The sequence below is a fragment of the Podarcis melisellensis genome (genome assembly GCF_964234715.1).
Source record: "Podarcis melisellensis genome assembly, chromosome: 6".
In the NCBI taxonomy this organism is placed as follows: domain Eukaryota; kingdom Metazoa; phylum Chordata; class Lepidosauria; order Squamata; family Lacertidae; genus Podarcis; species Podarcis melisellensis.
Window position 1 is genome coordinate 44,408,161 of NC_138538.1, and position 25,576 is coordinate 44,433,736.

The window sequence follows — 25,576 nt, forward strand, 5'->3', positions numbered from 1 at the left end:
CTAACCTATTGGCATGATTAAGAGCTTCACAGGTGACTTGGGCAATACATGTATTTGAACTGTTTTCTTTGCCTTTGCTTTTCTCTTTCCCTTTCTCTTGTCCCAACAGTGTTTCAATCTTCAGCGTTCTCGCTATCCACTGTGGTCTTCCTTGTATGCAACCAGTACTAGAGAGCAAGGCTGCTGCTCTATGACCCTGCAGTGCAAATGTCTTGACACCTAAAGATGACTTTTTTGGTTCTAGATAATTTCTAGCTGTCAAGAGAAAAACAAAAATGAAGTCTGTGGATGTGGAAATAAAGAGACTTTAATTTGCACATGACAAATTGACTACTAGGGAACTTGTCATAGCACACGTTGCACCAGTTGCCTCCTTGTCATTCTTAAGCACACACCTGGCTAATTCACATGTTGGTTAAACTGATATAACAGGTTTGGGGATTGAGTTTACCTGGCCTAAAATTGCATCCTACTAAAGCAGTAAGCAGTTTGCAGGCTTCAGAAGGCAAGAGCCTAATAAAGCAATCACAATGCAGTTTAACTCATTTGTACACTTCCAAGTGTAGCTTTTTGTCTAAGCTCCTCTGGATCTATTCAACCTATGGGCATGCTGCCATGAATCAACTTGACTGAACCAGCTCAGAAAAGAATCCCTTTGTAGATGGCCACCTTCTAATGATCACTTTTATTTTGGGATGTGCTGTTATTATCCCTTCCTGTTTGGGAAACATTAATAGTGGCGGTGGGAGGGCAATCCCTGTTGACTTGAGTTCTGCTCTCAGGCAGTAGCTATATATGTGCACAGAAATGAAATTCCCATTTAGCTTAGCTTTGTGCCGTTACTGACCATGTGGAAGGCTTATTAGCTACATGAGCATCAGCAGGAGACGTTAGCTGGCCCATCTATCATAAGAGGGGTAGGCTATAAGATTCTCAAGCTACTCCAGAGGTGGTAGATTTAGCCTAGTACCCAACAAGAAGTTGTGGCCAAGTGTCTCACCACTTGAGATGGTTGTTTAGACACTGTTGCAGGCTTCCTCAAACTCAGCCCGCCAGATGTTTTTGGCCTACAACTCCTATGATAACTACCTAGCAGGACCAGTGGTCAGGGATTATGGGAATTGTAGTCTCAAAACATCTGGAGGGCCGAGGTTGAGGAAGCCTGCACTGGTGTATGTACTAAGAACAGTAAGGTGGCAAGGCTTACCTAGGGAGTCTGTGGCTATTGAATGGGTAGTATACATATAAATCATTTATGTCTCTGCTTGTTTGTAGCCTGCTCTTGCTCTGTAGGAATTTTGTGCAACCTATTTCAGAGCATTTTGCCTTCCTGGTTTGGCCCTCAGATACATATATGCATACACACATTTCATTAACTTCTCCCTTTCAAATATACATGAGCAGTGTTTACGTCTGTCTAAGAAGGATGCTGCATATAGTTACAAGCAAGCAGATCCAAGCTAGGTTTGCTCTTGAACTGCAGTCATAAGCAACTCTGTTCATAACTGAATCCCCATTCAGCTCAGTGGGATTTGAATCTCAGATAAGTGTGCACAGATAAGATTGTAGTCTTTCAGGAGGGCTATGAGCAGTTTGTTGGAAGGAGGGAAGTACCTGATTTGAGTTAATAAGGCCAGCTATTTCACTGTTAAAGCCATATCAGATCTGGTGACGCCAAGATGTAAATCTAGTTTAGGTTCCAAGTACGCAACAGCAAAACGCAGCCCAATGCTTTTGGGTTCGGAGCAAAAGGAAGTGTGCCAGATTTAAGGCAGTGCCAAGGCAGGATTCCTTTTTGTGCCTTCTGGGGAAGCTCATTCAAGTTCAGGTGTCTGGTTTGGCCTGCTGCGTGCAGGACTGCTAACCTGTAAGCTGTGGTCTTATCTACTCTAGCTTAGAAGGTAGCATTCACAGATGCTCCCGAAACAAAACACAAAAGGGAAGGCTTGAAACATCAAGTGTTTTATTCAAGTAAACTGCAAATAGGAAATCAAGAAATCTTTAGCAATGGATCAGAGATTCATATAGCAGCCTACAAACCACTGCTCACACCTTCCTTCCCCCTCTGCTGTCTGTTCTTGAGTAGCTGAGGCAAGTTAGACATTATCATAGTTCAGAACTCACATTTGATTTCAGACCCATGGCCTTAATTTGCTGAAAACATCAAGCAGGGTGGGGGGGGAAAGGACCAACCAACTCTTTACATTTTAAGAGGCAGAAAAAAAGACTGTCCCTTTCTTCCTATTTCCCTGATACGTCAACTATAACCTTGTAAAAATTTGAAACGGACAGGTAGCTGGTTAATGGTAAACAGTGAAGTTTAGTCTCTCCCCTCAACTTCATGCTAACATATAATTTAAGCACCACATTAATCCTCAACCTGGAAATTGAAGAAGTGATTTATTCCAGCATTGTGCAAATCATGTTATCCAAGTTTAGAAAGATGTCTATTTCAGCAACAACAGGGCTATTACTGCATATTTCTAGAGCATTTGGGCACAAGAGAGACAGAGCCACTTACTGGTCTTAGAAGAGGAAAGACCCAGCAATTTTAAAGAATTATGCAGCAATCTTAAGCTACCCCCTGGATAGAAAGCCCTGAACTAAGATGTTGTCAGGTTATGGGCTATGCATCCAGTCAGCAGCTTCTCTGAGGAACTGCATTATTAAAATCAAAGTATATGCATGTAAGCAACAGATACTAGAACCAAGTTAGGTCCTGGGGACAGGCGTGCAGCGCAGCCTCCAATTTGGACTGCCACCATGGTAATCACACTCATTTCCCAAGCTGAACAAGAAACAATCAGCACAGGAATTTACATGGCATCCCCTGAACAAACTGGCTTGTGGCTGTCAGGCAAACGCACACCAAGCTCTTCATCCAGAAGCGCTCTTAAAATTTGAACCAACATTAAAGGCTATCCAATGCAGTCTCCTCTAGCCTTCAAGGATGGGGGCCTAAAGAAGCCAACACCTACAGTTTGTCAGAAGTAGCTCGCAGTTTTGGATAATATGGTAGGAACCCAGTATTCTTCATGGGCAGCCAACTCATGGAAAAAATGAGGCCAGTCTGCAAAAAAAACCCCACCTTTCCCCAATTACTCACCAGTCTGACAAATGTAGTATTTTTTCCCTTTTTAATAGCACAATCGTTTTAGAAAGTCAACTCAAACTAAATCATCTATAGTGTAAAACGTCAGTTCCAGAGAAAGAAACCAGACAGAACCTGTTGGAATAATAAAACTTTGTAACCGGTACAGCAGCATCAGAAGCAGCAGCAACCAAACAGCAGCAACTCCATGTTTTAAGAGAATGAAACTTAAAATTATCCAGAGGTAGTTGTGAATGAAGGAAAAAGAAAAAACCTTGAAAGACAACATGTTGTGGAAAGACAACTGTAACTAAACACACTAACTGTGCTATTTCCAATGGAGAAAATAACCCAAAAAGAGACCCAGGGAAGGGGGGATTCTGCTATCTTGTTTTCCTTGGTCTTGGCAAAGTCTTCTCCGGTTTCAAGAAAGATCCAGTAGTCCTGTGTGTGCAGAATGACTGAGGGGGAAAATATTTTGGGTGTGGGCTTCCATCTGCAAGACCCCTGAGCAGGCGCTGGGGCTACAAGAGGAGCAGATTGGAGGGGGACTTTTGCAGTTGTTGGAAAGAGCTTTCCCATTGGCAGATGAGAGCCAAACAAAGCCTCCCAACTTATCTTGCCTATGGCAAACCTAAACTGTTTTAGCTCCAAGGCAGCTGACTGGGGCTAGATTGCATTGCTGTTGACTAGAATGCATGGGGCCTACTGTGAGGAGCCATGTTATTATTGACACATAGGAAACTGAGCATAAAAACAGGCAAAAATCCTTTAAAACCACTAACCAGGAAAACAGCAAAAACTTATTAGCCTCCATTTCAATGCTTTGGCTCTTTCCAAAATGCCTACTTTCCAGAAAAATGCACACAATGCACAAGGGGAGATCAGGGTTGATAAGGAAAAACTAGACTGCCCCACTCTGTTCAACATGAATAAGTGGTTACTATAAAGATTTATATACTCCTTTCTCTACAAGGAGTGTAATTGAAGAGACAGGCCCAAACAAAACAACCCCACCCTCCCCCAAACAACCAATATAATATAGAACTACATGAACTGGTAGGCTAAAACTTTAACCCTGTCAAATGAGAGGGGAAAACAAGATACATGGTTCTCCCATTGAACATGACACATCAAACGTGATGGCTGATTTGTTTTACACTGTACTCCAGTGTTGCCGTTTTGACTGTGAGAACATTGGGAAAGGTGGGTCAGGAAAGGGGTGAGGATTCTTTGTTCCTTCCTCAGTCCCAGAACTTGACAAGAGACAGGAAAACTGAATTGCGAGGTAGAACCAGTTGACTATTTTCACTGCTCCTCTTCCGACGACTCCTGGGAGATGTTGACCTCTTCTTCATCCTTCTCCTGTAAAGGGAGAGAAAAAGGATTGGAAGAGTCATTTGGGGAGAGGTGTGTGTCTATTGTACTTTGATCAAGTCTAATCCACATTGTATCATCACCAAAGCATGTGTAAGAGAACTGCAGGAGAGCAGGCCACCTGCTAGCCAATTCCTCCAATGCAGATCACTCTATTTGCTGGTCAAAGATGTGTAGGATTTGGCTGCATCAGACACACTCCTACGCAGTCTTATTCTGGAGCAGCCTTCTGCAACCTGGTGCCCTCCAGCTGTTTTAGATAGCAATGTCCATTATCCCTAACCATTGGCCACGATGGCTGGGACCAACAGGAGTTCAAGAACATATGGAGGACACCAGGTTGGAGAAGGCTGCCTTAAAGAACTAAAATTACTACTTTATATAACCCAGGACTGAACTATGGCATTGAAAAGCAGGTGGAGGGCCAATTGACTGCACTCTGGGTCAAATGGAAACCTGAAGGCCATGCTCCCAAGGGAAATGTTCTTCTCCAGCCCTTTAAGTACAGCTTGCACAAGTATTCAACTGGCTGACCTCCATATTTCTCCCTGGTGCCACTCCTGTTCCTTCAAATCCATGCAGCAGCTAGCTCCTAAGAACACCTGCAGTAAAACTCAATGTCTTCAAAAATTCAGAAAGATGGGCAGAAACTTGTAGAGATGCCCATCCTGCTAGCATTGATGGTACAATACATACCACCTTTGCTGCTAAATCATCAGCAGCAGACACATCTAGAAACAGGAGGCTTGTATTGGAAGGAATGCTGGAGTGGAGTCTAGCAAGGGATGCTCATTAAACTCCCCCCCCCCCAATTATTCAAAGTCATCCTCTGGCTGTTAATGTATTCCAATACCATAGTACAAACTCTGCATGAAGAGCCTCAGATGTAGTGGGTAGTCAATATATCCAGTCTGCCACAAGGGGGACACAAGCATTAAGAAAGCCGTCTAATTCAAACTCGCACTGAATCCACCATTTCTGCCCACTCAATGCGTAGAACCGCTATCCACACCCATCCAACCCTAAAAAGCAATTGTTTGTGTTTGAAGGGAACATATTTCTTCAAGGAGGTCTTTCCCGCCTGCTCTCTTGAAAAAAAAAATTACCAATGCTGTCAGAATGAGATGAGTCATGGCTGAGTGTGCGTGTGAGTCAGCAACCTCCACTTCCTTGAGTTTCATTCATAAAAATATACATTTAAGCCACTGTGGAATGTGCCTGCCAAGTCTGTACAGCAGGTTCCAGGGCTAGAGACCTCATTTAGCAAAGGAGGAAATGACTGATGCTACTTAACCTCTCTCTGCTTCTTGGAGAGTGGGCTGCTAGCCTAAAACCAGAAAACGTTTGGCAGACTTGCTTAAAGAGAACTGGAACGGCTGCATGCAGGCATTGGACATTTGCAATATAAAATTTAGAGCAACTAAACATCTCCAGCTGATTTTATAGAAAAGCATGCAGCAGCTTTAAGGACAACTGGAGCAATCCTTTATGTGTCTTTTTGAAAGTAAGCCCCATTGAGACAATGGGGCTTGTTCCCAGGTAAGAAGGTATAGGACTTTTCAGGTTTGCAGTTGCAAGATCACCATCACAGTTGTGGGGGAAAACCCAATGCTATGCTTAGCACAATGGCTGCACCCAGCACATAGCTCCCCAATAAAATATTATGCATTGTCAGCGACATGCAAAAACCTTTAGGAGATGTTCATCCAGCACAATCCAGTGTGAACTACCTAAGCCACAACAAGAAACACCTTCTACTACTGCATAATCAGGCAGACAAAAGCAAAATCAATCACCATCAGATTAAAACAGACTAAAATTTAATGCTGAACCATTAAAATACTAAGGCCTGGGATAAGAGGAAGGTCCTTGGCGTTCACCAAAAGCTTAGTAGTGAGTGCCGGGTAAGTTTCTTTAGGGAGAACATTCCACAAATGGGGAGCCACTACTAAAAAGCCTCTCTTTTGTGGCCACCCACCATGCTTCAAAATGAGGGGGCATTTCAAGGAGGGACATATGAGAAGAGGTGTTCTCTTAGGTAGCTCTGTCAACTATCCCGTTGGCTTCATTCTCACCTGCACAGAATCTTAAAGCCTATGTGCCATGACCCTCCACCCTACCAAGAAGAGCATGACAGTAAGAGGAGATCTGCTGGATCAGGCCAAGGTCCATCAAGTCTAGGATTCCCAGAGTGGCCAACCAGATGCCCGTGGGGATCCAGAAATGCCTATAATTCATCTGTAGATTTGAGCTCATGGGCACCCCCAGTCATCTCAGCAGTGCTGACTTTAGGCAGAAGAATGCTGCAGTTTAGCGATAGAAGAATCCAAGGTCTCCATTCCTGTGGCCATTTTTTGGGGGGGTGGGGGTGGGGAGAAATTATAAAGGCCAGATGCTTTTGTCTGTATTGTTCTATGGCAGCGTCGGAAGGAGGAACAAACAAACAAACAAAAAACCCTCGCTGCAATTCTGGTTCCATGTTTTGGAAGGCTGCCTCTGCCTATTAGGAGTGTTTCCAGTCAGCTGCTTCTGGCAGGGTTGCCCTACATTCAGCTCATACTTTGGTGGCTGGGGACAGTTTTGAGTCGCGGCGCCATCAGCTACTTCTAATGCTCTGGGGGTAGGATGGAAAGAGCAGCGCGTTCTGCGCTCAGAAACACGATGGCACACCTGCCTCTGAATACTTAAAACCTTTTTTAAAAAAATAGCAGCAGAAAAAATGTTGCCGTGTGCCAATATGCTTTAAAATGCTTAATAAGCATTTTATTAATTATGCCATTGCAGTGAGGTGGTTCTTCAGAACGGGAAACAAGTATTCGTTCCTTTGTCTTTCAACATCCCAGTTACAGAAAAGGGAGTGAAAGACTCATGGCACACATCCTGCAATCCTAATGCCCCTGTCCAAGATACTAAATTCAGGCTTTTGAGCAGATCACAGCTCCATCTCTCCCCTAGCCCCCATCTGATACTTAACAATCTATACCTCAACCACTAACCTGATAGATCCACAGTCCACCCAACTTTGGTTTCCCAAAACAGAAGCAAGAGCTACCCACAGAAAACAGATGAGCAATCAATTATTTTAGTTTAGCTGTGTCCAGGCAGCAGTGTTGCTCTACCCCCTACCCCCAAAGTAAAATGAACAACACAGCAAGAACCCACTGCAAAAAGGACAGGAGTCCCTGTCTGGCATTCAGTGTGACTCCAGAAGTTCCTCATCCAGACAATGGGGTGAATTATTTTACTTCTCACCTTTATAGGCTCAACTGACATAAATATTCCTAAGTCGTCTAAGTTCTGAGGTGATTTTGCACGTGCACGCATAAAATCTAAATTTGTATACTTCAGCATAGCCACCCATGTTCATGTAAACCACTTCTTTATTTTACAGTGGTCCCATCTCATTTCCAGAGCGACAGGCATAGGAAGGGCATAAAACAGAGCTTCAACATTATCAGAAATGAGAAACAGCCTGAAGTTATAGTAAAGTCAGGCAAGTGACTGGTCCTAGTAGTACTGCTTACTGCAATTGGAAAATCTCATTCTGTCTGTGAATGCTTGAAGACAGTCCAGAACACCTTACTGGCGGCAAAATACAGTGGTTACTTAAAACAAGCAAGGCCATATGAAACTGTCTGAAACTCACTCTGCAGGAATGCAAAATGCCACACTTGTAACACCACATCTATGCCAGCTAATAAAGAACAAGCCACTTCCTCTTACTCAGCTGTGGGCAAGAGAGAGAACACACTAGGAATACTTATAAAATGGAAACATAGTGTGAGGAAGAAGCCCAAATGATGCTTTGCTTAAAAATAGAATATGCCATGAAGAAACCCCCAAGCGACCAAAGATAGAAATACCTGCGAGCAGCACAGCCCTTGGGGCTTCCAATATAGTCCCAACAAGCTCCTCCATGCTGCATAAATAGCTGCCATGCAAGACTAGGATCTATTGCAGTTTCTCAGTGCCTCCAGATCCACAACACAGTTGCATATTACCCCATTTGGCCTCTGAATTCAGAGGGCCACCAAGCAAGCTCAAATACAGAGATGCTGCATCCTCTTTGTATCATAGCATTTTTTAACTTGGACTTTCAACTAAGCTGAAATTGAGTATTTCCTGTTTCCTAGTTTGCAAGATACACATCACTTCCTGGGGAAAATAGGAAGAGTATACCAGCCTCCTGCTGACTGTACTGTAGAGTAAGGAGATTCGTGTGCCCATGCACTCAAAGGTGAAAGGAACCAAAGATTCAAAAGCAATAGCAAACAGGTAGCACCAATGAGAAACGTAACAGACCCACGTGGTGTTCCATATACAATCTCTTCCTATCTAGAGAACCCAGTATTCAGGAACAGATTATGGATACGAAGCCTTATCTAGCTGCAGTGGCTTGAGTGTCTTAAAACAGAAACAAAAAAGTACACGCCATTTCTTCCAGTAGAAGTGTTATTTCTCTTGAAAAGAAACAAAAACTTACTGATTTTTTGGGCCGGCCTCGAGGTTTCCTCCCAGGTGTCACAGCAGCTTTCTGGGCAGACAGAATAGAAAGAGGAAAGCTTTTAAGATAACGTAACAAGCCTTTGCCAGACACTCAGGCCTATTTCAGACCATTGTTTCAGTCTTTGGATCTTTTGCTTCTTTCTTAAAGACCAACAGCAGTGCAGGTTTCATGTTAACAGCTGGTATTCCTCAGAGAGGAAGCCTTTTGCTCTAGAACAGGGACAAGGAACCTCTAATCCTCCAAATGCTGTTGAACTATAATTCCCATCATCCAGACCAATGACCATGTTGCCCAGGGTTGAATGTTGTAGCTGAACTTCTGGAGGGCCACATGTTTCCAATCCCTGCTCTAGAATATGAAGGTGGTTATATGGTCCGATTCTTTGTTATTTCTTTTATTATTATTTTTAAAACCTTTTTTAAATTTTCAGAAGGTATACAAAATGCAAATGTTAAGAAACAACCAAAGGGATTCCCCAACTTCGAGGGATTCCCCAACTTCAAAGAGATTCCCCAACTTCATATAGTCCAATTCTGATTTAAGTGGAGAATCCCGTAAAAAATCACCTTGTACAGTTGAAGTGTGAGTGGAGCAGGTGGGTGGGGGACACTGTGACCAGAGTAGAGCGGGGGAGAAGGCGGCACCTGGTTTGGGGGCCCCTGGCAGCGTCTCTTTATATTCCAGCCTCCCCCAACCCAGTGCCCTAAAGATGTGGGGATTATAATTCGCATCATCCCTAACCACTAGCCATGCTGACCGAGGCTGATGGGGGTTGTAGTCCCAAACATCTGAAGGGCACCTGGTTGGGAAAGACTGGTGTACACACACACACTGCACATTTGGCGACCTTCACAGCTGCCAAGGAAAATAAAAAACAAGACTCTTCAAATGTACTCAAAAAGGAGATATTACAAACACGCAAAATCTAATGAATTCTAAGTTAATCTCACAATCAGAGGATGTGACTCATGAGGGCTTGAACATTTGGGGCTGGCAGTTGTCTCTTGGCTTTTCCTTTTGGGGTCAGTGCCACAAGTCCATCCCTTGTCATCCTTTACCATCACAGCCATTTCCAAAAGGAGCCATCTGGGCTCCAGCCCCATGACTCAGAAGCATGCAGGATATGAGTCGCGTGTTTTCAAAACAGGTTTAAAACCAAAACATACACACACCCCATTCTTGGAAATTTGTGAAAGTATATTTTCTCCCTGAATATCTTTTATTGGTGCTTATTATGCACAAAACCTTTAAGGGGCCAATGAAGAAGACTGACGTTTGATCCCTATCATCTTGGACGGACATTTTGACAGATGGTTCCCAGCTACAACAGTGATGGAGAACCTGTGACTTTCCAGATGTTGCTGGGCTACAACTCCCATGATTCCCCTTTTATATATATAATTTTTATTAAATTTTCTGTTTTACATTTTAGAATATTCATTTAAAGAACCTTAAAATATCAATAACTTCCCTTCTTCTCTTTCCATGGTTCATTTTGCATATCATAAATCCCTGCATATTTTACATAATTAAACCATTCCGTATTCCATTATTACATCCATCAAAACTTGTTTACACTGTCGAATTTATCTTAATACTGCCAACGTTTTCAAGTGTACACAATTCCCCCCCCCCATATATTCAATAAACATTTTCCAATCTTCTTTAAACATATGTTCTTCTTGTCCTCTTATTTTATATGTTAGGTCCACAAGCTGTGTATATTCCATCAGTTTAAGTTGCCATTCTGGGAACTCGCTCGTTTTCCATTTTTGGGCTAACAAAACACTGGCTGCAGTAGTGGCATACCGAAAGAATGATTCCTGATCTCTTACCATTCTGGCAGTGGCTGATGGAGTCCAGCAATATCCGGAAGGCCACAGGTTCCCCAACCGTCAGGTACAGCATCCCAAACCATTCCTAACCTACTGACAGCCTAACCCTGTAGTTCCACTTTTAACTAGTTGGGTAAACTGTGGCTGTGCAATTCAAAGTACACAGGTGAGCATTACAATTCAGCACACCAAACACCTAAAGTCCCCAAGCATTTATGTGGGACTAGCAGGATCAGTGTGGGTGACCAAAGAACAGGAGAGCAACTGTTTCGGAGACCTCTTGGGTACATCATTTGCATGACATGTCCTTCCTGTTCTGGTTCGGCGATACGAGGAGAAACCAGCTGTAGGGGAAGCGGTCTGGACAGGTGATAAAGCAAGGCCACCAGGGCAGCCCGGTGTCAGTTTGCTCAAACCTCTGCAGCAGCCACTATAGGTCCAAAAAGGCCCAAGGAATGGTCTGAAAGGAGTTAGGTACCTGCAGAGCAATGCAAGTACCATCACATGATGTAGTAGGAAGCAACAAGAGCACCAAAAGCAGCTGCTTCAGTGCTGAAGTGGACTGCAAATCGGATGGTACCATTTAACCAACACAGTGAAGGAGGCATTCAAAGGCAACTAACGACAATATGAACCTATCAAGTAGTTTCTTCAAATCACTGAAATGTCGCTGCATCAAGCCGCTGCAGAAGCAAGATCCCTAACTCCTTACTTGGAGTCAGCTGACTATGCAAGAGTCTCCTTCACAAAGCCCACAAGTGAGAGGGGAGGAGGGAGCACAGCGGCTGTGGGGAGCCAGGTGCACAACAGGCAGGGGCAACTGTTTCCAGCATTTGCTGGATCCTCCCTTCCCTTTGCATTTATCACTGGAACAGATGGCGAAAGGGCTTGGGTTAAGCTGAGGTGTCCACTGAAATAACCTCTGCAGCCTGGCTGCCAATTCAGGACCAGGCATCTGCTGCTCAAAAGCAGCTGGACACTTAAAAAGATCCTTCTTGGTATCTACTTGTGGAAGGAGGGGCGAGGGAGGAAGAATAAGCTCTTTTGTGAATGAGTCCACTGTTTTGGATTTCATACACATACAAACAGCTGTCAAGTCACCAACTGTGGGGTCATTTGCTTACTATCTTCCCAACCCTCTCCCAGTTTCAAACACATGGGACCCAGTGGCATCAAGACTTTGCTCTCCACCAGCATGGAGAATGCGATGGCCAGGTGCCTGCGACACAGTATAACAACTGGGGCCAAGGTGTGAGGGGAGAACCCATCCCCACCCCTCGATTCCCATTAAAATAAGCTTTCCCCATCTTCATCCTGCACAACTGAATGGGGCATATCCCTTTCCGCTCTTTACAGCCATGCAAAATCCAGCTGCCAGGACAAATGGTCACAACAAACAAATGTCACCAGCTGTTCAGCTAATTCAAAAAGCTTCTGCACACAATAGCTGAGATTTGGATGTATGCAAGATTCTGGTATTCCTTTCCCCACAAATCCAACATCCTAGGCCTCTTTTTCGAATTAAGTTTTCAAGTCTGACACAGGGCCAAATGTATGGTCTCTAGTCTCAATGTTTGCAGAGACAAGCATTTACAAGGGAGGACTGAGTGCTCAAACACTCCTGCATCTGCGGAGTCTTCTCTTTTAAGGCCCCCTCCATTCCCAAGAAGAGTTAAAAACTGTTTTTTGGGGGGAGGTGGGACTTCAGAGGAGAGTCAGTGGGCAGCTGGAGAGGAGTAAATACTCCACTTCTGATTCTGCCTGCAAATGTTCCCTTTTGTTAGGTGTTGGAAGGACTGGCCAGGCTTAGAACCCAACTTTCCTCTTCCAACAAGTTTGGTTTGCTCTTAAAACTTCAGGGGATTATATTTTAGTTCCAATGCCCAAACTGAACAGATTAGAAAACATCCCCCGCAAAAGGACAATAAGCAAGAAACCATTTTGGGGGGGGGGGAATCCAGAATGAGAACGACGACATAACTTTATTAGAACTACAGCTCACCACTTTGCTATTGTTAGTAGGTCCTAATAAAAGGTATCGCAATAAAACGAGTGTGGGGTGTATGCCACTGACACTTCCTGTGATTGTCTCATTCTTCCATTGAAAAGGATTTGTTCTTTTTGTGTGTGTCCAGGCAGAACTCCAGATGCAGCCTTAAGAGTCATCTTCAGTTGGGTAATATAGAAAAGAGTACATGCGGGTGGAAAGGAACTCAAATTTGCTGCCCAGCCTTGAGAATACCTACCCTTCCCTTTGAAGTGGCCTTATTTTTGCTCCCCTTTGGTCTACCGCGTGGTCTCTTGGGTGTTGGTGCCTCAGTGGGTTCTTGCTATAGAAAGAAATAACATTATAGTCAGCAGCCAGCCAATAAAGAGCAGATATGTCTGCACATCGTCCCAGGCAGATAAGGTTCTTTCTGATTCCTTCCCGGAAGCTTCAGTGACCGAAGTAAGAAATCCCACAAAACTACAGCAAAGGTTTTTTTTAAACAACTGTGACATCTACTGGAAAATCACTACAGAGTAATTTCTGGTATTAGTCCATCTCGTTAACAGCTAGAAATGATGCAAAGCTTCACGTTAAAGTGTTAACGCCATACCTACATATCAGTCTTGGTTTCGGCAAATAATGTGCCCCATAGTGCTTGAAGCACAGTGCTGGGAGATGCCCCACTGATGCTTGCCTGCACACCTTCAGTAGTGTAGGACACACAATTTTCCTCTCTGCACACTGACCAAGTTGGTGCTTTGCAATGCAGTGGGCACAGCCTTCGATTGCAGAGCTGTTTGCTCTGGGGCCTGTATTTCTTCAGAGTTCTCACAATGCATGGTGAAAGGCAAAGATCCACTCAGACTGCATGATGAATTGGTCACAAGACACATGCACAAGCTTCGTAACTCTTATGACACAGAAGGCATTGCCCCTTAAAAAACCCCCAACAACTTGGTAGAACTTTTTTGAATGGGAAGTAGTAGAGGGTGGAAAGAGACAAGCTTCTTTTCTATACAAGCCATGAGATCTTAAGACAAAAACCTTTTCTGTAAACTCAGGAGTGTACATTTATTACTTTAGACACCCACCCCAATGCACAAAAGTACAGCCTGGACACCTGGAGATTCATTCATATATTGCGAATTATATCAATTCTGTCAAGTTAAGCTTCACACAGCTACTGTTTTTAATTTCCCTGTCACATTCCATTTATAGCTGCGGCTAATAGCCAATCAGTAATACACCAGCAGCCCTGTCTTCCCCTTCCCAAGAGTAACAGTCTCATTCAGAGAGCTCAGGCAGATGCAGGGTGGATAAAAATCAATGATTTTTTTAAATGTTTTTTTTTATTATTTAAATCATTTTTTTTATTTATATTGGATTTTTTAAATAAAACGCTTTTGGAGGAAAAAAATCTTTCTAGTTTTCTATTTAAGTTACATTATAGTCCAAAGGCTATTCAACAGGAACTAAGGATTTGTTTTAAGTTTTTGCTGTGTGCTAAAATTCAGGCTAAGTTTTTTTTTTAATTGTTTAACCACATCAGTTAACAAACATGGATACACATGTTATAATGTTATTGTTTTAGTTAAATAAAATGTCATTAAGGAAATGATTATTTTTCTCCTTCCAAATACAGCAGAAAAGTTGTCAAATTTTGTGGCTCAGAAGTCTTTGACTACATGGTCAGGGAGGACAACATTATGATGATTGCAGAGCACCAAAGGATCCCCAGAGCGTGAGATTCTTTCAGGCAGTCATGTCCAAGGTGGAGGGGGGGGGGGAGAGAAGTCACTACTTTGATTATTGCCAACATCAGGAAAATCTGCCCTTCTCCCCAGAGGACAATAAAAAGCTGGTGTCCTATTGATCTCCTGCCTCATACTATACCAACAACTTTACATGGTGGTAGTGCTCCTCCACATTACCCTTTTACCATGTTTTAGCTTTCTCTAGCCTTAGTCAATGAGAAATGATAAAGCACAGCTTGCAAAATGTGAAGGGAAGCTTTCCACAAACCTGAGGCTTCTTCCTGGGCCGCCCTCGTCCTCTCTTCTCAGTTACATCCTTGTCCTGTTTGGCAGCCAGGGGCTGGCTCGATTTTGCACTGGATTCACTCATCTTCATTCTTTTAAAAGGCAGAAATAAAAATAAAAGTTAAGTTACAGTAGGTGAAAACTCTCATGATGTAGACCAGTTGTACTCTCGGGACCAATCCAGTCTCCAAATATTGGCCTGGCAACTGAAAGTAGATTTTGTCACACGAACTGGCCACCTCAGGATCATCAGACTGCAATTTATATTAAAATTGGCATTATCTAGTAGCAAGGGCCCCACTGTTGAAGCCTATGCACTCTGACACAGCTGAAACCTTGTATAGAAAAATCCATGGAGATGAAGTGTAGACTTTACAATGTGAACACAGTCCCTCCCCCCTTTATGAGTAAAGCAGCAAGTAGTATTTTTATTACACTGATCAAAAATCTGATAGACCACCAGTATCAGATAAAGTCGGGGAAGGAAGGCAGCTCAGTAGCAGAGTGCATGCCTTGCATGCAAAAGCTTTCAGGTTAAATCCCTGGCCTTTCTAGGTAGGGCTGGGGGGGGGGGACTCCTGTCTGAAAGTCTGGAGAGCCACTGCCAGGCAGTGCAGATCATACTGAGCTCGATAAACCAATGGTCTAATTTAGTAAAAAGCAATCTGTATATGTGGGTCAAATGTTTTATAGAAAGAAATGGGAGCTCTAGAACAGGCCTGTATGACTCCAGACCCATGGACAGATATGGATCTTAGAGAATTCTAGTTGTCTGCAACTTGCTTACACCTCTCCATGACACCTTCTGTGGCTCTCATATGCCCATTAACAGGAGGGAGTGGGGAAATGCTTGCATCACTTTTCCTCCCCTTTAATTCAAAGGCATATGGTAGCACTGTCCTGTTTTGCCAACCAGTTGCAGCTAGGTTCCCATAATTGAGAGCCTGCCTCCATCAGAGAGGCAGTTCACGTTACATTTCTTGGGACTCATCTTAAAATGTAGTGCATGAAGTAGTCGAACATGTCTGCAAACACACCATCCCACTAGATACAAGATCCAGGACTGGTTACAACTCCCTTGACTGTAAACCTGGGTTTGCTACCAGTGGAAACATCTGGACTGGAGGAGGATTGAATTACTTATGGGCAGCTGTAAAGTTTAGTAGAAGACAGAGCAGAAAAGCACTTGAAGTCTAAAGGAAGAAAGCAGGGGTAGATAGGGATATAAAGAGACCTGTGGTAGTGTAAAAAAATAAGAAAAAGTGATAGGATAGGTAGAAAAGAGGAAGTTAAATAGTTCTGGGAGAGAATATGCTATAAGGAGCAGAGGAAAAGGCTAAGAGTGGGCTAAAAAGAAAATACGAGGTTACAAGATGGCAAAATTCCTTGTTCCGTTCACGCAGAAGGGATCCACAGAGTCGTGGCCCACAAATATAATTATTATTACTAATAGCTCATGATATCTTGAGAAAGCAACCACTGACACTCCAGCCATCAAAAGGATAATCTCAAGTTTCATGGTCACAACATTACCTTCACAGCTTCCCTCAGCACTCTGTGCCTCCTTCCTTACCACCATTGTCTTACACTGGAACAATGGGCTCCCATGAGTAATACCAGTAAATATTGTGGAAGCAGGCAATGACGATGGGGACTCACAACGCTCTTTGGAACAATGACCCTTCTCTGTATTCAGCTTCTTAGTTTCTTTACAAAGCAGTGATGGGTTGGGGAACCTGTGTGCCTCCAGATGTTGACGGACTGCAACCCCCATAATAACCCTAACAACTGGCCAGACTGGCTGGAGCCTCAACAATATCTGGAGGCCCCCATGTTCCCAACCTCTGACGTAATGCAAGACTCACCTCTACATAATGCACCCTAATGCAGCAAAACCCCTTGTTTCAAAGGAAGCACTCAGATTTGGAATTGCTTGTCACAGTAAGGAAGTGCTCTAAACTGGAGGTCAGTTCTGCACCCATGCGCGTGCCTTTTAGATTAAGATTAGGAACACTTTTTACTGGTGATCTCGGGGAACAACTGGCACTAATGAGGGAGCTGGATGAGAAGGAATTGATGAGTGTCCCCTTTTCAACCCTACTGTTAGTTGGTCCTAATAAAATTGAAGGAAGAATCAGGCACAAGGCAGGGCTGCTGTTTTGAACTAGCCTAGGCTTATTTTTCTCTTGAAGGCCAGAACCCATGCATACACTGTGCCCACTGTCACCATGGCAACACCACCTTGCTCTGGGTGGGGCAGGAGTCATACAGAGTTTATTGTGCCCCTGGAAGGAATGAGAAGAGGAAATTATCATGAGATTACTTTTTTGTGTGCTGTAGAGCTAACAGCTTGGGGTAGGGAAGAGAAGATATTTATTGGGGAAAAGATTTAAACCTTAGTCCCCCAAGTGCTCCACTCATAGCCTCCAATTTATGATAACAATGAATGTGTCAGGATACAGATCTAGTCATAGGCTTTTGTGTCATTTGGCCCTTAAGCACTCTTCCCCCATCAACTACCTCCCCCTCACCTCAAGAGAAGTCAGGATCAAACAGGGATCACAAATAGGGCCACAGAAATATTGACTACCTGCCTAGCAGTTGCCATGGTGACCCCTTGGACCAGGAGTCACTACACAGCTACTCCCACACAACAAATACCACTGCGCCAATCTGAAATGCTACTGGAGGAAGCACCACCCTGCTTCCAGTTCTAGAAGACTGGCATCCCCAACTTCACATTTAGTACTTGGTTAGCTGGACAATCTCATTAGCCAGAGGTGGTTTCTGGGCAACTGAAGTGCAGCACCTGAACAAAAAAAGAGTGAACATGGAATTCTTCTATGGACCAGAATAGATAGAACAGCATTATATTCTCTATTGTAATAGGATAGAGAAATTCCCAGCATTTGTACACATTTTGAGCAGATGTGCTTATCTAGATGCAGGCATACAGATTCTAAGAAGAAAGGAGAAAAAACATTGAGGGGGCAGCAGTTCAGAATGGCATCCTCCATCATCTTACTAGAAAAGCCTTATAGGAATACTCTGCTATAGCAGAGGAAACCCAAACCAGATGAGAGGGCTGTGATGACCAAGGAGAGTTAGGGCTCTTGGTATGCAGTGGTAAAAGATTTATAGGGGGCGAGAGATTTATAGCAACTGCAGGAAAGGGCTGGGCCAGACCCGAGATCCAGCCACAAAGGAACACATAAACTCGGCTGTGCCAAACAAAGGCTGTGTTGTGTATCACCTCCTTTTATTGCTACAGCAAACATGTAAAGAACTCAAGTCATATAATAAAAAATACACTAGAGAAATGGAACCCATGGCCCTGCAGATGTTGTTGGGCTACAACTGCTGCCAGCCCTGACCACTGGCCAGGCTGGTTGGGGTTGATGGGAGTTGTTATCTAGAGGGCCACAGGTTCCCTGTCCCTGCCTTACATAAATAAGAGTTTATGTCTTTAGTTGATGCTTACTCTACAGCAAGGGCAACATGAGATGGGTTCTCCTCATGTGAAGGTTTGAAGAATGTGACTATTAAATCTATGAACTTTTGAACAGGATTCACAAACCCAGGTAAAGCTGTACAGTGGTACCTCGGTTTGAGAACTTTACCTCGGTCTAAAATGGAATCTGAATGGTGGAAGGGCATCGGCGGGCAGGAGGTCTCATTAGGGGAAGTGCGCCTCTGTTTAAGAACAGTTTTGGTTTAAGAACGGACTTCCAGAACAGATTAAGTTCGTAAACCGAGGTACCACTGTATTGCCATTCATTCATTCATTCATTCATTCAAAGCTGTATGGACTTTCCAAACTCCACCTGTAGCTGTTTATGGAAGAGCAACTTTTACATTTTGACTCTTATTCCTAAGTGTATAGCAAGCAGATAAAAAGGCTCCAACTATGTTAAGGCTAAGATTATGTTAATGAAACCGTCCTCACAGCTTGTAAACTAAAACGTTGACAGAGGTCCATTTTCTGACCAACGTTACATTTATTTTTAAACTGCAGAAAAATCCTAATCTGCCCATTATAAGGGCTTTTAACAAGGCTGCTAAGTGTTATTTCAGGACTTGGAATTGGCAGCTTGCAGGATGTAGATATTTCTAGGAATAATGTTTAAAAATAAAAATCTACCCTTGACAGACACACAAACATTGAATACATAGTCTTTTTACAAATATGTAAATTGACTCATGTTCAGTTATGGAAGTGACTCATGAGTTTAAAAACATCCTCAAGATTGTTGTGTGTGGGGTTTTTGTTTTTTTTAACAAAAAGCAACAGACTCATATAAACACTCTTTTAAAACTTTAAATATTTAAAAGGCACTTTATGACTGCAATTCTATGAAACCTTATTATGGAGTAAGTCCTACTGAAATTAGTGGGGCACTTTTGAGTAAGCTAGTTCAGGGTTGCACTTAAAGTATTTGCTTTCAGAAACTCAAATATGTCAAGAACATTGCAGTGTTATGGGTTTCAGTGCAGATAAATAGATCTGCTCATCAGAGACTAAACCACTGCCATCAGATCACATTCTGGAAGCATCAATACATCTTTGAGGAAGATTGCACACCTTCTATTTGAAAAGCCTTGCAGGGTGAGCTGCCGTAAGTGCAGAATGTTGCTGGTCCTATAAAATAGGTTTCTCCACAGTGGGAAACTCTTGTAGAAGACTGGGCAAATATGGTCTCTTTTTGCTGCAACTCACACTCAGCCCTGATCCTCTATCCACTACCCACAAAGATTCCCTTCCTAGTACAGTACAGAATAAGAGACTCTCACAAAACTGAAGTATGCAGCTACAGTATCTTGACACTCTACATGTATTCTGAATAGAAGTGCAGATTGGAGAGTGGGGTGGGGGGAACCCGGACAACTACAGTGGTACCTTGGTTCTCAAACTTAATCTGTTCTGGAAGTCCATGCCAAAACCAAAGCGTTCCAAAACCAAAGCACGCTTTCCCATAGAAAATAATGCAAAATGGATTAATCCGTTCCAGACCTTTAAAAACAACCCCCAAAACAGCAATTTAACGTGAATTTTACTATCTAACGAGACCATTGATCCATAAAATGAAGGCAAAGCAATAAAAATGTACTGCAGTCACACAATCAGTCAATCAGTAGCTGAACTGGGTTCCACAATGTCACACAAAAAAAAGCTGCAAAAACAAGTACACAAAATAAATAGCAAAAACAGACAGATCTCAGCGTAACACTCAAAACGGAAGTGTGGCACTCAAACTGGAAGCATAACACTCAAAATGGAGCATGTTCGGCTTCCAAAAGAACCAAGGTACCACTGTATCAAGATATATGGGGCATACAAGCTGGACATAGAAATACAGTGATGAAGTTTATCCAAGAAAATAAACTTTGGTCTTTTGTGAACCTCTCCTGTAAGGAGTATGTGGTCTGAAGATTTTGTCAGTTCTTAATGAGAACATAACTATATTTATTACAACTATCATAATTGGCTTTAAATATTTTATAAATCCAAATAACGTATTTGTCAACAGAAAAATAAATGTAATTGGGAGAGCGTTCTAGTGTCACGCTACCACCACAGAAAAGGCCTTGTATCTTGCGCTCACAGTATCAAATTTCCTGAAATGATCAAAGTACATGCACAAGTACTAAGAACTCCAGACCCTCCAAGTGTCCCTATTTTCCAGGGGCCGATTTAGAGAAGCCAAATAGTATCATTATCATTATGAAATGGGATGTCCCTATTTTCATTGGAGAAATGTTGGAGGGTATGCAACTCTGATGGTAATTTCATTTGCAGAGAATCCATTTGTTTGTGTATATGTCTGTCGAGTGCCCATGTGATTCAGATAGAACTACAACTTCACTGCCCAGCAATATTTTCAGTTAAAATAAGTTGGTACAAATAACTGAAAGTGAAGTGTTATCCAGATTTCTAGCATGACACGCTCAAATCAGCGTTATTGAGTTGAACTGTAAAAGCTAGTGCTATTCCGATTTGTTTCATATACGTAATTCTCTAGTAGAGAAAGAAACGACTCATTTAAAGTTAGATCATCCAGTTGCCTCTAGAACTTTGTTTCCTATCAGAAACAGGACAGCAAAGCTCTCTAATTTCTACCTTAGTGGGTCTACATCACACTTGGCATCTCAACAACCACAATTGTCCATGGGGTATAGACTAACAACTGGATTAGTAAGTCTGGGGTGGCTCAATTGGTGTAGCATGGGACATTTAATATCAGAGACGTGGTCTTGAGACCCATGCTGGGCAAAAGATTCCTTCATTGCAGGGGGTTGGACTAGATGCCCCTTGTGGTCCCTTCTGATTCTACGATTATATGACTTGGTACAATGATTTTTTATTTATTTATTTCTGCACTACAATACCAATATGCCAATTCTGTATTAACAGCACCCCACAAATAGAGTTGCCTTTGGGACCACAAGCAAACCACAGACCTGTTTTCAACATGGACTGCTGTCAGCATGCCTCCCACCAAATTCAGGATTACATTTCTTTTATAAAATTGCCCCTTTAAAAAAATGACAAAGAAGGTGCTAGTGCCAGGTCACATCACCCTCTTATCCACAAATCTCTGCATCCCTGGAGGCCAGAGAGAGAGAGCCACCTCCGCTCCAAAGGAAGTTAAAATGCCAGCAGCAGCCACAACCTGCCACCCTAAGGAACAACAATCCTCTGTTGTTCTTCCAACACACAAACCTGCCGATTCCACTCCCAGGTTCCCACGCCCCCTGGATGTGGTAATAGTTCACTTGCGCCATTAACTACTTTGCTTCTCTCTGCTGAACAGCCAAAATAAGTTTGGAAAGGCAAATGGTTGCTTAAACCCAGAACTCTTCAAGCCCAAGATGGCTGGCCCGATTCCAAACAGCGTGGCGTCCCGGGGACATCTCCTAAGGGATGGATCCGTTTCTTACAACACACACACAACACAACAAAAACCGATAACTTGAAGAGCCTGTTTGATTGCGGAGGGCAGGAGGTTTTCCAAAGGGATTCTTTGAAGCCCCGGATGGTGGGCTTTCAAAAGCAAAGCAACTTACTCTGCTTTAAAACTAGCACAATAAAAGGAAGTGATAAGGGGTGGTGAGGAGGAGTTTGAAGCCATACAGAAAGGGTAACAACCCGAGACTTTAGGCGTCCTGCAGAGATCATAAATCCAGCCCCAGGAAGCCTAGATTTCATAGGTGGTCCCCCTCGTCAAAAAGGAAGCATCGGGTAAAGAATTCCTTTAAACTGTGCAGGAGGCATTCTAGGGCAGGAAAGGGAGAGAGGGAGGCTGAGCTTCAGCAGTTACGGCTCCTCCACACCCGTTTCTGATATCAAACATGTCTTAAAGTGAAATGATAGTGGGGGGGGGGAAGCACCCACAAAATCTCCAAGAGTTAGATGCAATGCTGAACTTTCCTCTCTCTCCACTGCCCCCTCCCCACGGTTTAACCTCACTTGAACTATGAGTTAGCCAAGCAGCAGTATTAAGCCGGCCGGTCACAGCGCTTTAATACTGGGCGCATTTTTAAAATTCTACTTTCCCCAGTATTTCCAAAGTGAGCAATCCACCGACTAAGATAGGCAGATACAGCAAGAGCATGCAATTAAAAGAGAGAGAGAGACGGGTGCCACCTTGCACCGAAGTCACACACATTTCATGGGCAGGAGAAGCGTGGAAACCCAACAATAGCAAACCAGTTGCTCAGGAATGCAAGCCAGGAAACTATATAGGCTATACAGCCTTTTTTTATAAAAGAGAGAGAAGCAACTCCACCAAGCAGAAAGCGTAATCAGACCTACCAGCCGTTTTTTGACACTTGCAATATTGCCGCTCTGATTATCATCCCGATTCTCTTTAAATGGAAAGGAATAGCCTGGGATCTGCCCCTTTAAACAAGAGCGGAAGGGGGTGTTTCTAGTTAGCTCAATGCACTACCTGCTATTTGCACACACACACACAATTTCCAGATCTGCATGTCTATTGGAAGAAATATATTGCAAGAAAAGAAAGAAAAATTATTAAGTGGAGGAAAGTAGTGTCGCGCGATTTGAAAACGAAAGAGCCCCGCGTGCGAGAAAGAGGAGGGGGGCAGGGCAACCTGAAACACCAGCCGCCACAGCGGAGCGGAGCCTTGCAGAAGCGAGCAACTTGGGAGAGACAACCCGGAGCCGAGCGCAACCTTCCAGGCAAAGCATTCCCAACCTTCACCTCCTCTCTTTCCGCACTGAGCCGGGGTGGGGGGCGGGGGAGGCGGGAGAAATCCCATCCATCACACCGAGACCCGCGTCAAGCCGCCCACCCCCGAAAGAAAAGAGAACCAAGTGCCCTGGGATTTCGTATTAAAGGCAGGAGTGCTTCGCAGAATCGCACCCCGCCATCTCAAAAAGACAAGGCCACTTTGCCTCTCCCAACCCAGCAAGCTTTGCCAAGAATCCCCCCACTACTTACATATCCCTCCTCCACTCGCAATGCACGATGAGAATAAAAGGCAGGAGGGTGCATTATTCCGCATGCCTTACTTGCTTCCTATTGCAAATTCCGAGCACACACATTTTTCATTTTTTTTTGTAAATTAAAAATGACTTTGCAAAACGCAGTTATAAATTTTGCAAATGCTAATAAAATAAACGCAAACTTTTTCCCCCTTTAGAAATCAGAAACTTACAATTGCTCTTATTCGCGAATCTGTGTGTGTTTTTCCTTGTGTGTTGTGATGAAATTAAAATAAACCCCCCTTCTGGCTGCTGATGGTTGCAAATGCAGATCTGAAGCAGAAGGCAGAGAGACTCGCACGGGGGGGGGGGGGAGAGATAAAGAGAGAGAGCGCGAGAGCAGACAGGCCCCCTCTTATTTATATAAATAAAAAAAATTGTTCTAAGAGGAAGGAAGCTGGGTCAAAATCATTTGCAGAATTTAAAAAAAATGAAAAAAGGAAGGGGAGGGAAAAAAAATACCCCTCTAAGTCTCACTGGAGAGAATCCAGAAGCTAAAAATAGCAAAATCACACTCCAAATTAAATAAGGGCAGGCTGGCTAAGGGGAGCTTAGCCCTTCCAATGGAAGAGGAGAGAGAGAGAGAGAGAGAGAGAGAAGAGAGAGAGGGTAAAGGGGAGGGGGCGGAGCCACTCGGAGACTGCATCATCACCTGTGGGTGGAGGAAATGTAAAGAAAGCAGCAAGGGTGATTTAAAAGGACTGCTCCAGTTAGAAGCCAGTGCTGGAAAGAAAGGTGGCTGCAGGAGCCGCAAACTGTCAAGAACAAAAGGGGGGAAACAATGGCAGAATCACGACAGCCTCACCCGATGAGCTGAGCAAGAAATACGCAGACATTCGCTTCCAAAACTTTTTAAAACAGGAGAAAGCTCCCAGCGTTAGGGCTTCTATTTATTTATTTAAAGAAGCAACAACAGCTACTCTCATGCAAATTGAGAAAGAGGGGATCCTAGTGAGGCTGAGGTAGGCTACTAATTCCCAGTGGAGGATGATTTGATGACGTGGGATGGGTATGATTTGGTCTTCTCCAAAGCTTAGGCCTCATCTGCACCAGTCATTTAAAGCAGTATCATACCACTTTAAACAGTCAGCATGGCTTTCCTCAAAGAATCCTGGGAAATGTAGTTTCTTAAGGGTGCTGAGCAGCATTAGGAGACTTGTTCCCCTCGCAGAGCTGCAATTCTCAGAGTGGTTTAACAATCAATCCTCATTCTCAGGGCACTGTAAATTTGCAGTTTTGGCCCAGGGCTGTTGAAGGTTGAAAGTGTGCTGTACATTTAATTATTAAGGTTACATTGGGGTGAAGGGGCATATGAACTTGAGTTCCTTATTCAGGTTCTGATATGGCTTTGTTGTGAATAAGGAATTTGGAAGTGGGAACCAGTAGCCAACTTCATCCTATATGGGGCTAACAAACATGGGACTTAAAAGTGCTTAGTTTTGGCTGGACCAAGTCCTTGATACGCAAATTTAAACAGACTTTTACTGGCTGGTTGAATTATTCCTAAATTATATTTGAGCACAAACATGACACCTAGAGCCAAAATTGTTTACTTTCACATAAGTTCCATTGAATTCAACTGGAGTGGCACATAAAGGTTAGTGTGAATAGGCTGGCTGTCTTCCAAGCTTTATAAATAAGTGAGCATACATAGAATCGGGCCCTTTACCTATGTTATCGAAAGCAATTCCCACTTAATGGAATTAGACTTATTTCCTAGTAAGGGAACACATGCAGTAGTCAGTCTTATTGAAATCAATGGGATTGCTTCTGAATAAGCGTAATTAGGACTGGGTAATCATATTTACATCACAAGCCTATGCCTGTGTACTTTAAGTAAGCCTCATATGTTTTAATATGGTTTGCTGCCAGATAAATGTACTTAAGACTGCAACCTATGAAAATAGGTGAGAATTCCTTTAGGTGATTTTACGAGTGCACCTCCTTTTCTGCATTGTTTCCTTTTATATTTGTTCATTCTAGTGGTATTAGTAGAAATTGTTTCCATGGAAAAATAATATTGTGAAAGTATTTTATGCATTTTTAAAGTCTCTTAATGTGATTTTAGCAGCTGGAGGTTAAGAGAAGTCAATTCCATGTGACCAGTTATTTCTCCACAGAACAATAACCCGTGCTGTGCAGAATGATTGTAAACAAATCTGTGTTTTTTCACCTGTGTTACTATATTATACTATGTTGCTATACTTGCATAATAAATCTGCTAAGAAGGG

The 25,576-nt window shown here is 43.2% G+C and overlaps 1 protein-coding gene across 7 annotated transcripts; it reads right to left on the minus strand.

Moving 5' to 3' along the window:
- Window positions 1-1,946: 1,946 nt before the first annotated feature.
- HMGA1 (high mobility group AT-hook 1) lies at window positions 1,947-23,938 on the minus strand. 7 transcript variants are annotated; one of them, XM_081915653.1, is made up of 6 exons: window positions 23,519-23,938; window positions 22,653-22,739; window positions 14,823-14,931; window positions 13,057-13,140; window positions 8,952-9,002; window positions 1,947-4,456 (listed from the first exon to the last, which is right to left on the minus strand). In XM_081915653.1, the coding sequence occupies exons 3-6, from the start codon at window positions 14,928-14,930 to the stop codon at window positions 4,400-4,402; spliced, it is 300 nt and encodes a 99-aa protein (XP_081771779.1). In that variant the 5' UTR covers window position 14,931; window positions 22,653-22,739; window positions 23,519-23,938; the 3' UTR covers window positions 1,947-4,399. The 7 variants fall into 7 exon arrangements, with proteins under 7 accessions (XP_081771779.1, XP_081771778.1, XP_081771781.1 ...); XM_081915652.1 differs by lacking the exon at window positions 22,653-22,739; XM_081915655.1 differs by lacking the exons at window positions 22,653-22,739; window positions 23,519-23,938 and adding an exon at window positions 22,952-23,078.
- Window positions 23,939-25,576: the final 1,638 nt, after the last annotated feature.